General features: G+C 37.9%; 1 protein-coding gene across 1 annotated transcript; it reads left to right on the top strand.

Annotated features, from left to right (window-relative positions):
- The first annotated feature begins 6,144 nt into the window (after nt 1-6,144).
- On the top strand, nt 6,145-9,112 carry LOC134747459 (uncharacterized). The gene is made up of 4 exons (XM_063682083.1): nt 6,145-6,201; nt 6,299-6,406; nt 6,501-7,392; nt 9,090-9,112. The coding sequence occupies exons 1-4, from the start codon at nt 6,145-6,147 to the stop codon at nt 9,110-9,112; spliced, it is 1,080 nt and encodes a 359-aa protein (XP_063538153.1).
- The last annotated feature ends 3,688 nt before the right edge of the window (nt 9,113-12,800 follow it).

Raw genomic sequence — 12,800 nt, forward strand, 5'->3', positions numbered from 1 at the left:
ATAAGCTTTCTTGACATTATTGAGATTTAGACTGGGCCGAAGTCTGCCCAAGGCTATAGGCATTAACTATCTGGGAGTATATAAATGATAATCAGGAATACTTAATTAGAACGTGTATTTCTTATTACACGGACGGGGAACAACTGACGGGCAAGCCGCGCGGGGGGCATTCCGTATAGCGCGAGGAATGCTGACCACGTAATCTGTCCCTATAGTCCCCCCCCCAAAAAACAAAAAAAATACATTTTTTTAAGAAAACATAATGATAAACAAATTACATAATATTGTTATGCTTCAGTAAGAACCATTTGTAATCACTCAATAAACGAATTTACACATTTTTTGTATTTTATTGTGTCTGTTACCTCCACTATTTAAATTAAACAAACTTTAAATCAAATCAAATGTGCTATGAAACAATATCGCGTTGTCACTACCTGGCGTCGTAGCACGGTACGCTTATCACCATGCCTGTCACGTTCTAACAAGTATGTGAATGCGAAAGTGACGGACTTAGTGATAGGGGAACCATGCTGCGCGGGCTGGAATTCAAGAGCGATAACATAACACAATGTAACATGATTACTTACCTACGTTTATAACAAACAATGTTGTAATAAGGTTGAATTTACAATACATGTACCTACCTGGTACCAAAACGTAATCATATATCTAAAAATAGAATTACATTCACTGTTTCCTTATTACTATGATGATTACTTATTCTAACACGATAAAACGATTCGCACTGCACTAAAAACTTTTAAACCTTCAAATAAATTTGTTGCGGCTGACTTGGGGCAGCCTGCACTCCTGAAGACAGCTGTTGGTCCTTCGTCAGGACCTGAACTCTCTTGGTGAACCATTTATTCATTTTCCGTTTACAACTACTGTAGAAGTAGCACAGTAAAAATATAACCAAAATAATAATTATTGCCAATAACACGACACTGAACGTGTTTAACTGGGTTGCGAGTCCGGAAACGTAATGGTATTAATTTTATCCGTATTTTCAGTCTTTCTTGCTACCGTAACTTCCCATGATTAGGTATTAAATGTTTCACTTCTTAGAGTGGAGTACCAATTGTTTTCATTAAATCATATTTATAAAACACATGTAACCTACATTAAATGTTAATGTCACAATTAATACTTATTTGCAAAATTAAAGACCCATAATTAAAGACAGAACGGGTGATTCCTCTAGCTTGTCTAATTACAGACCAATATCGCTAGCCTCTATTATCGCTAAGGTACTGGACGGCCTGATTGATCGGCAAATGGAGAAGCACTTGTCACTTAACGATGCGCAATTTGGGTTCAGACCCGGTTTGTCTACGGAGAGTGCTATCCTTTGCCTCAAGCAGACTGTGCAGTACTATACGACCAGAAAAACCCCTGTATTTGCTGCTTTTTTAGACCTCTCTAAAGCATTCGATCTGGTATCGTACGATTTGTTATGGGATAAGTTAAGGATGGAAACAACCCTGGCACCTGAATGTATATTGTTATTACAATACTGGTATAACCACCAAAAAAACCAAGTCAGGTGGGGAAGCGTGGTCTCTGGGGAGTATAGTTTGGGGTGTGGGGTGAGGCAGGGAGGTCTGACCTCTCCCAGACTTTTCAACCTTTACATGAACCAGCTGATTGAGGAGCTTAGTAACACCGGAGTCGGTTGCCATGTAGGAGGAGTGTGTATAAATAACCTAAGCTACGCTGACGATATGGTGCTGCTGAGCCCTTCAATCAGGGCGCTCCAAAGGCTAATTTCAATATGTCAAGGCTATGCGGAAACGCATGGCCTAAAGTACAATGTTAAAAAAAAGTGAGCTTATGGTTTTCAAGCCCAGATCTAAGACCTACACCAGTTTGCCTGATGTAAACTTATATGGCACACCTCTGCTTAGAGTAAGCAAGTTTAAGTACTTAGGCCATTGGGTAACTGAAGATCTTAGCGATAACTGTGATATAGAGAGGGAGCGTAGGTCGCTGGCCGTGCGGTGCAATATGCTTACCCGCAGGTTTGCACGTTGCACACACGCAGTTAAAGTAACGCTTTTCAAAGCTTACTGCCAGTCTTTCTACAAGTGCAGCCTGTGGGGTAGCTATACGCGGCGGGCGTACAGCGACCTACGAGTGCAATACAACATCGCTTTCAGGATGCTGATGGGGCTGCCTCGTCACTGTAGCGCCTCCGGGATGTTTGCGGAGGCGCAAGTCGACGGCTTTGCGGCCATCATGCGGAAGCGGTGCGCCTCTTTACTTAGCCGCTGGCGGGGCAGCGCTAACAGTATCATGATGGCGTTGTTGGATAGGTGGGACTCCCCTCTGCTGCAGCAGTGGACAAAACTCCACACTGCAGTAAAATAGGTTAATTTATACTTAGGTATGTAGGTTAAGATTAGTTTTTGTAATTCTTCTAACACTATTTTATAAGTTAATGTAATATGTAACTAACAACTATGGATTTATGTCCGAAATAAAATTATTTTATTATTATTATTATTTGAATGTCTTGTCCATATCACGGGACCATGGGGTCCCGGACCTTTGGGAGGCGTACGTGGGGCCGAAGCCAACAGCGCAGAGGCCCTTTAAGACATAACAGAATGGTACCCAATAGGCTGTGCAAGGAAACAGGGTGGCCAATGGAAACGCTGGGAAGATGACCTCAAAAAAGTGGCCGGCCCAGGATGGATTAGACTTGCAAGAGATAGGGAGAAATGTCAATATTTAGAGGAGGCCTTTGTCGAAAGACAAGCTGTTGTTACAAAACCCAATCGTCGGAAAAGTAATACCTAATAACATTATATTTTCTTTTAGATTTTTTTTTGTTAAATTTGTTTTTAAATATGTAACTGTTGCGTCTTGAATTTCCCGAAAACTATTATAGACTGCATCGGATGGATAGCAAAGCCATCGCTTTTTAGTATATTCCCTGGCCTGCATCAGTGTATCCTCTCCATCTGCATCTTTCGCGAGCAACGTGTCTCTGCAGAATTCACATGTTTTTACTATTTTTTTAAAACATTTAGTCAGGACCCAGCCACAAACATATCGCGCCTGCGTAGACGAATAGGCGTTATTTGTTGCTGTACTAACTAAAGTTTCTACTAGATTTTCACCTATTTCAAGTTGAGAATTTTTTGGTGACTTTTCTGTTACTTTCTTCTCATAAAAAAAAAAATCTAAAGTTTGTAAATAAGAATTGAAATCTTCCTCACAATTAGCATTAATGGACTGATGCGAGCTAAAATAATTTAAAAGGAGCGATTTAAATGCACCTTCAAATGAAGTACAGGTTGGCGAGTTGTTTCTTGCCCCCAAACTCCTGATATTTCCAAAAAAATTTTCAACCGGGTCCTGATTAAAATTTCGTGTCAACATGCAGTCCAAAGAATATTTTTGATTTAACAATTTCCAAATCGCCTGCATTCCCTCTATAGTTTTTACAATATGTTTAGTTGTTGGTATTGTCGTCTCTACTAATCTGATTTTGTTGCCGTGTTTCTTTTTTGCTATGAATTTTGAATTTTTGAAAAATAATATTGCTTTACTCCATAATTTATGATGATCCGTGTTTTTTTTCACTGCTCCTCGGAATTTTTTTCCATTTGGCTCATGGAAAGTGCCAGCATTTAAACTATCAAATAGTTGGTCAAATAAAAGCACTGGGGAAATCAGTTGCCGGCACTCCTCGGCCAAGAGTTCTCTGGCAATCAAATGATCTGTGGTAGTTGCCACGCTGTGGCTGAATATTTGTGCAGCCATTTTGACTCTCAACGTTTTTATTTTTATCGGATTTACATGTTCTTCTGTCAGTTTGTGAAGGCTCCTGAAAATAACAAAAATCATTGTTACTTACCATTTTTTAGGCTAGAATAATACATTATTTTTTATTGGGCACTTGGTCACCGACGACTTGCGCGACGATGCGGATATCGAGAGGGAGCGAAGGGCTCTGGCTATCAAAGCCAACATGATAGCTCGCAGGTTCAGTCGGTGTACAGCGCAAGTTAAAATTACGCTATTCCGTGCGTACTGTACATCACTGTATACTTGCAGCTTATGGTCGAGATACACGCAGCGCTCGCTCAATACATTGCGGGTTCAATATAATGACGCGTTCAGGGTCTGTTGCGGCTGCCGCGACATTGCAGCGCGTCTGGCATGTTCGCTGACGCACACGTCGACGGTTTCCATGCGACGCTGCGCAAGCGCTGCGCCGCGACGCTCCGCAGAGTCCGCGACAGCCGCCACAGCCTCCTGAGCGTAGTAGCGGGGAGGTGGGACAGTGGCCTAATCAGGCACTGGTCCTCGCTTCACTTAGGTTTAGGTACTAATATAGTTATTTAAGTATTTTTTGGTACTAACAAGCTATGGACACTTATTCGTCTGAAATAAATGCATTTTTTTATTTTTTTTTTATTTGACAGTTAAATCTAGAAATGAATGCCCGAAAAATAGAAATAACCCTACATATTATTATAATGTAATTATTCATGCTGGCTTACCGAAGCTCTCCTCGTGTTTTGTCCGCTTTATAGAGCTTTTGAAAGTATTCCCATTTTATTTTTTTTTCGATTTGATCGAAATCCTTATATAGTAAGTCTTTGTTTAAAAGGTTATTTCTTAAACCCTTAAGAAGATGTGGTACATCATACAGGGGTATAATTTGATGCCCGTCTACTTCGAAGCATTCCTTTCGCCATTGTTTGCCTGCTCGCATGTATTTTTCTTTTGTGTCTCTGACGAGACTGTTGATGGCGCTGACGTCAGTCGCCCCTTGGTCGCATACTGTACATATTACTTTTAGTCCGGTTCTATGGATCGCTTTTAGGACATCTTTTATAATATTTTTCAATTCAATCGTTTTTAAACTTTGAGTAAAATAGTATGCCACAGGTTGCTTGAAATTCTTTTTAATTCCCTTAACCATGAAAACCATTGCATGGTTGGCAATCTTAAATGAACTATCATGGCTTACAAAGCCTTTAAGTTTATCGGTTCCTGCGTTATACTGTACATGAGGTGTCAATGACATTTCATCAAAGATCAATGTGCACAAACGGTCTTCTTCAATAAGTTTTACAACGGTTTCTTGTAATTTATTGAAAATACAATTATTAATGCCAGGCATTATTTTTATATCAGATAATAAGTTTTTTAAAGATTTTGTCGACGGCAGCCTAAAGTATTTATATAACAAGTTGTAACATTTTGGACTTTTTTTGAAAATGGATAAGGCCAATACTTTTTCTTCCGTATTATAGCGTCTCCCCTTCGGTTTCTTTTTCGCTTGGCGATATTGCATGTTGGTAAAAATTTTGCCTGACCGGGTCATATTTTTTGTGACCCTGTCAATATTATCACAGCCCTGTAACATCTTCGAAACCGTGGCGAGTCTTGCCTTATAATATTAAGTGTGTTCCATTGATTTTACTAATTTAGATTTCAATTTTTGACACTTGGCAGTTGACACTGACAGTATTCATAAGGATAATATTTAGCTTGCCACTCTTGGCAGATATATCGCATGTTGAGAACGAAAGTGACCCAACACGAAAATTCGCAAAATTGAGTTAATTATACAGAACGACCTTTAAAAGCATACTTTACAACGTGAAACAGCCCTTTTCTAGTTAGAAAAGCGCAGAGTGATATTGTTAGTCTCTTTTTCACGCACCCCCTCCCGCACCTGCCGCCAGAACGACAGCGCCCACTTTAGTGTTACGTCACAGGTGGTACCAACAGCACGTGTTATAGTAATTTTAAAAGTGACCTAAAACTGAATGAGTCCCTACAGTAGTGATTATACGGTACGTTCACACAATTATATTTGATACTAAAGAGACCCAAGTGTAATTGTGTCACTTTACTACTGCTGCATGTATTTGATTTAGTGCAACATTTGTCTTTGAGTCTTATAAGTATTAAACATTGCGGATGATATTGTGGTATTATTAAGAAAGTGCCTCTTTAATATTGGTCGTTTATATACTTTTTTGTACTTAATTTATGATAGGTCTGTATATGATTTAATTAATAATAATCGTTAAAGGCTCATTTGGTTATGTGTCTTTTTATTATGTTTTAGTAAACAACCTAGGTAAATAAAGGTCACTTAAATCTTAAATTAAAATGAAGAAAAGAGCTGACCACATACTCCAAATGGTGATCAATGACAAACAAAATGAGGTCAGTTAGGTATTTTATTATTACTATTATAATATGTTTTCTGTTTAATTACAATTTAAATACCTACGTTCAATTTGTTACGTAAATTTATTTTCAGAAAATTGACAAAGAGAACGTGCCCTCCAGTCCGTCCATAATAGAGGATACACCACCACGTGACCAAAAACAGAACTGGACCAATTTGTTACAGATTAGATCTTCAAATGTAAGTTTATGATTATTGAATATGGTGTCCAATGACAGTAAATTACACATACGAAGTAAGTATCAAAATTATCCCTTTCTTTTATATATTTTAGGTATGCGAATCTATTGCCGAAAATAACGCAGACCAGAGTGTAGTAAATGACGTACCTCATTTAAAAAGCCCACGTACTAGAAGTTCAAGTTCTAGTAGCTCATCATCAAGCAGTAGTTCGTCGTCTGATAGCACCTCGTCATCGAGTACTTCCAGTTCATCAAGTTCCAACAAATCAAACACTTGTGCTCCAGTTCCTAGTACTGATGTGGGACGGCGAGCAGCAGCGGTGTGTAAGCCAAATGATCATGCCTCTCCAATAAATACCGACGAAAGTGATGTAGACTTGAGCGACAATGATCCAACCTTTTTAGGTGTAAATAGGAATAATTGCTTAATACCGGCTTCAAGCTCTTCGTCAACTTCAAGTTGTTCTTCACCTAAACTTGACAATGACGTCCCTTTGGTGGAAGATGTAGAGGAGCAATCGAATACCGAGAAATCCAGAAAACGCAAAAGAAATGGAAGTGCATGGAAACAAAACATGGCTAAAAAATTACGAAACAGCGGTCAAGCCTATAAATCGGTTTCTAAATCAAAAAAGGTAATACCAGCACGAAGCATGAAGCCAGTTTGTAACTGCAGACTAAAATGTTCAGATAACATTGGAGATGCTGACAGATCATCGTTGTTCGACAATTATTGGAATTTACCTGATTTAGAAGTGCAACGTGCTTATATAAGGGCTTGTATTACGGAAATAAATCCCAAATATAAATACACAAATTCTGAAAAACCACGAATGCCTAATAACGCATTTTATTTTACAGTTAATGACGGCAAAATTCGTGTATGTAAGAAGTACTTTATTAATACTTTGGACATTTCTGATCGGCAAATTAGGACAGTGAAAAAAAAAACTAACGTGCATGGTACCGTGGAATCCGATCAACGTGAGAAACACGTCAATAGGAAAACCATAGATCAGGACCTTCTGCGAAAGATAAAAGAGCACATTAATTCAATACCGCGAATTGAATCGCATTACCTTAGAGCATTAACAAGTAAAGAATACATTTCTGACAGCAAGACTATTAAAGATTTATGGAGAGATTTTAACCAAAAACAAAAAGACAATAATTTACCTGAATGTCCTTATTGGATGTATATAAATACTGTAAGATTGGATTCTTTCAGCCCAAAAAAGACAGATGCGAAACGTGTTTGTCTTACCAGATTGCTCCGCCAGATTTAAAACAGTCATTGAAAGCCAATTATGACAAACACCTAATTGAGAAAGATTTGTGCCGTCAAGAGAAGCGACTAGATCGTGCCAGTATTAATGCAAATCATATCTGTGCTGTGTATGATTTACAGTCTGTAATGTTATGTCCCAGTCCAGCCTACTTTTACTACTCATCTAAAATCAATTGTCTTGATTTTACGATTACTGAATTAACTGCCCTTAGCGAGCAAGAAACCTCGACTTACGACAATGTGTATTGTTTTATCTGGGACGAAACACAAGGGCAAAGGGGGGCCAATGAAATTGGTTCATGTCTATTCGACTATCTGAATTTTTTAACCAATAAACACTCCGATGAAATGTTACATATTACATTTTACTCTGATAATTGCGCTGGCCAGAACAAAAATAAATTCATAACCAGTTTATATTCATATGCGGTAGCCTATTTTCCCAATATAGCAACTATTACTCATAAGTATTTAATAAAAGGTCATACTCAGAATGAGGCAGATAATGTGCACAGTTTGATCGAGAAAGAAATTAAAAAAAACGAAAAAGCTGGACCAATATACACACCACATCAGTACATCACATTAATTAAAAGTGCTCGAAAATCTGGCAAACCCTTTACAGTCAAAGAACTGCACCATCAGTTTTTTAAAAACCTTAAAAAACTGCAAGAACAGTGGGCATATAACTTTAATGAGAATTTAAATAAGGAGGCGGTGAAGTGGAACGACATAAAAGTTCTAAAATTTGTTAAAAACGAGGAATTCCTGTTTCATTATAAAACTTCCTATACGGAAACTGAATTTTCTACAATTAATATGCGAAATAAGAGAAAAAAAATGATAATTTCTGGTGACATACAAATGGAATCCCTTTATCAGCAGGCAATTGCGTTAAAGGATAATAAGAAAAAGGATCTCAAAGATTTAGTTAAGAAAAACTTAATTCCTCACTACTATGCTAGCTTTTATAATTCTTTGTAGGTATAGGTATATAAGCAAACCTTGTGATAAAAGTTTATGAACTGTTTAGTTTATAACTATTCTTATTTACTTGTGAATGGTGAAAAATGATTCCTAATTAGCTTTAGAAGATTTATTTTTTTGTTTTCATAATGACCTTATTTGTATTTACTATTTCAAACGGAGCGTCTTCAAAAGTACTTATGTTTTTATTAATTTTACATATAGGTAGGTTAAGACTTATTTTGTATGATTGTTGTCAGAGTCATGTGCAAATTATTATGATTAAGAGAGGTTTAAACATTTTATTTCAATTTTTTAAGGTTGGAAAGGCCTATTTTTTTGTTTTGCTTACTTTGTAGTTAGACTAAAGTATCTATTGTGTTACTAGATATTAAATCTGTTGACCTATTCTTATAATTGTTACCAGATTCCAGTTCAAATTATGATTAAGAGAAATTAAACATTTTATGTTTGAAGGTTTAAGACCTATTTTATTTTTGAAGGTATAATACCTATTTTTTTATGGTCGCTACTTTATTGACTAAACTGTCAATTTTAGTACCAAAAATTAACTCTGTTAAAGATAAAAAGACAGATTTTTAATAAAAGTTAAAAAATATCTATAAGTGACTTTTAATATGAAGTTTTGAGATTAAGTTACAAGTAAACTGACACTTTATGAGTTATCTCGACGATTATTATATTACTTTTAATTTTAAACAGACCTATTTTGAAATGATACAAGCCAAACATCATCATACTTACTCTTATAGTGACTTAATTATGAATATTTTTTTGAAAGCCATTTTTTCAATGTATGTTAATAACTAATCAAAATTATTTAACGTCAATGGAACAAGGAAGAATCAATTAAAGTAAAACAAAGATTATTTTGAAAATACATTATTTAAAAAAAAAGTTATGCGAGTTCAAACATGGACAAGCTTAAAAGTCGATCACATTTTTGCGATTTGCCACGAATAGACATTTTTGAGTTAGGCCAGTTTCGTTCTCAGCATGCGATATACAGGCGGCACGACTCCAGGATGATGATAGACAGAAATAAATGCAGAACACGTATTTAGATGTTGCACGGAGTTTATTCATTAAACAACAGCAAGATCTGGTACTTTAAATAATGGATGCATAACGATTAAAGACTTATCTTAATTAGAATTACTTAGCTATAGAGAAACGATGTTAACCGAGCGCTGTCTAGATTGAAAGAGAGAGATACCAAATCTGTCAAAGCGAAACTGACAGCAAAAGCTATTCGAGACAGTATGAACTTATTTAGGACATGGTTTACATCGCTTGTGATCCTATATTATTAACACTTCCCCTTAGGATAACAAGCTAAACAAATAATAAAGCAAAACTCTACATGCTTTACAAGCTTAGTCTAATTTATTAAAATAAATTCAAGTCTACTCGACAGTGGCGTAACGCATTGCGGCGGCGCCTCCTCGTCAGGTGACGACACGAAGTCATTGTGTTCACTCCCGGTACAGTAGTGCTCGTCATCTCCTGAAACCAAAGGCGAACTGATTACATTCTGCTCACACAAAGACTGACTAGACTCTTTACTACAATTAATTTGACTAGAATTGATTGATTTATCACATGAATTAAAATTATTAATTTCATTATCATTATCTAAAAATTCATAATAAATATAATCATTTCTAAAATCATTGTTATTAAAATTTAATTTATCCATGTCTTTGGTATAAAATTTGCTCCCTAAGAATGCTACATTTCTACATATAATGACCTTTCTAGGGTCAAGTGGGTCTGCAAGCCTGTAACCTTTTGAAGTTTCACTATATCCCACAAAAATATACATTTTACATTTTGGATCTAATTTAGTCCTTTTATGTTTAGGTAATAAAGCATATGCAATGCAACCAAAAGTATGCAAATGACTGAGATCTGGCTTCAATCCAGTCAGCTTTTCTAATGGTGTATGGCCAGAGAGTGCTGATGTAGGCGACCTATTTTTTAGGTAGACCGCAGTCATCAGTGCCTCAGCCCAAAAACGGTTATCTAAACCGGATTCAAAAAGCATGCATCTAACTTTATCCATTAAAATGCGATTTAGACGTTCCGAGACTCCGTTCTGGGAAGCTGAATATGGAACAGTAGTCTGGTGAACAATCCCGTTTAGTGAGATAATCAGTAAAAGCATGGCTGCAGTATTCTCCACCTCCATCTGAACGCAAGGTTCTTATTGGCAGACCATATTGTTTTTCAACAAGATTTTTATAATTAATAAATGTTGCAAGTACCTCATTTTTCCTCTTCAAAGTGTAGGCGTGGGTCATCCTCGTATGGTCATCAGTGAATGTGAAAACATAGCGTGAGCCGCCCCAACTCTCCACTGGCAGGGGTCCCATGACATCAGAATGAATGAGCTGCAGTGCATGACTGGCACGGTGTGTGGAGGCTGAAGGGTAAGGCTGGCTCGCCATCTTTCCCTTGAGGCAAGTAGCACAGTCCTTCAACTCCTGAAGACCCGTATCCTGAAAACATACACCGCATGCCATCCCGTTTCTTAACCTTATCATTCCAGACATACCTAAGTGGCCCAATTTCCTGTGACACTCTGCAGCTGACACCTCAATTGGTTTAGCACTCTGAGCCTTTTGCCTATGCAAGAGAGATGAAGAGTGCACCACGGGGGAGATATTTAGGGGCAATCGATAGATCCCATTTGTACAAGCGACTTTATAAATTGGTTTGCCAGAGATTTTAAGAGAATTAGCATTATAAACTAGACAACCCTCTTTTGAAAACACTAAATTATAGCCCTGAGAAACTAGACAACTTACCGAAAGCAAATTGGCCGAGAGATCTGGAACCAACAGTACATTATTTAATTTAATAGTATTATCATTGTTGTTAAACTGTAGCTCAACGTCTCCTGATCCAACACATTTCAGTTTTGAGTTGTTAGCTATAATGACTTCGCGATTTGTTGGCTTTATGGATTGAAGTAGCTCACTGCACTGGACCATAGTCTGACTGCAGCCCGAGTCGATAAGAAAATCACTGCTGGAGGCTGCAAAGGCAGAGGCAAGCAGGCCCTTGGAGGCTGCCTGATCTTCTTTCTTCTTCCTCTTGAGTTTGAAGCAGGATCTTTTCAAATGTCCATTTTTGCCACAAAATGTACAGCGTCTTAAGTTGGAATCAGATAAAGGTTTGGACATGAAGGCCGCTCCATTACTGGGACTTGCATCGGCTCTTCTAGCCTCTTCCTGTAAAAGTCTGGTCCTTACTATTTCGCTGCTAAGTGTTGATGTCATGCTCACCGTTTCCAGGTTAGTCACAAGTGTTTCGTAGTCTTTAGGTAGTCCAGAGAGTAAAATTTCAGCAACCTCACTATCATCTATGACTTTATTTATATCAGCAAGCTGCTGCACCAAAGCCATTGTTTCCCGTATGTATTCGGTCATCGTGCTATACGCACTGAGTTCCATTCTATGTAGTTTTCTTAACAACAGAACTTTTCTTGCTAAGCCGGAGTCTTCAAATACCTTAACCAAGTTATTCCAAGCTTCTCTGCTAGTTTTAGCGTTCTGGACATACTGGTGGCAGGTGGACGCTACTGATAAACATATGCGCGCAAGCGCACGCTCGTCGCGCGTGGGGTCGAGATCCTCTCCTAGGACACATTTCCACAGACCGTCGATTATAAGAATGTTTCTCATCACAAATTTCCAAGAATTAAAATTCTGATGGCCGTTCAGCTTTTCCACATGGTAGCCGCCGGTCGCAGAGCTTCCATGACCATGTGTTGAGGGTCCAGGTTGCGACGGAGGCGGCGTGACAACCGTACCGGATCCTGTAGGTGCAATGTTCTGTTCGACCACGGGATTTCTTCTTTCATCATCAGACATTCTAAAGTCCGCTTTGCCGATCTGGTATTGGCTAACCGCAATGGCGGCGTGTAGCGCTGGGACAATAACCTCTTGGCAGATATATACAGGCGGCACGACTCCAGGATGATGATAGACAGAAATAAATGCAGAACACGTATTTAGATGTTGCACGGAGTTTATTCATTAAACAACAGCAAGATCTGGTACTTTAAATAATGGATGCATAACGATTAAAGACTTATCTTAATTAGAATTAC

Source organism: Cydia strobilella, chromosome 14, assembly GCF_947568885.1.
Source record: "Cydia strobilella chromosome 14, ilCydStro3.1, whole genome shotgun sequence".
Lineage (NCBI taxonomy): Eukaryota > Metazoa > Arthropoda > Insecta > Lepidoptera > Tortricidae > Cydia > Cydia strobilella.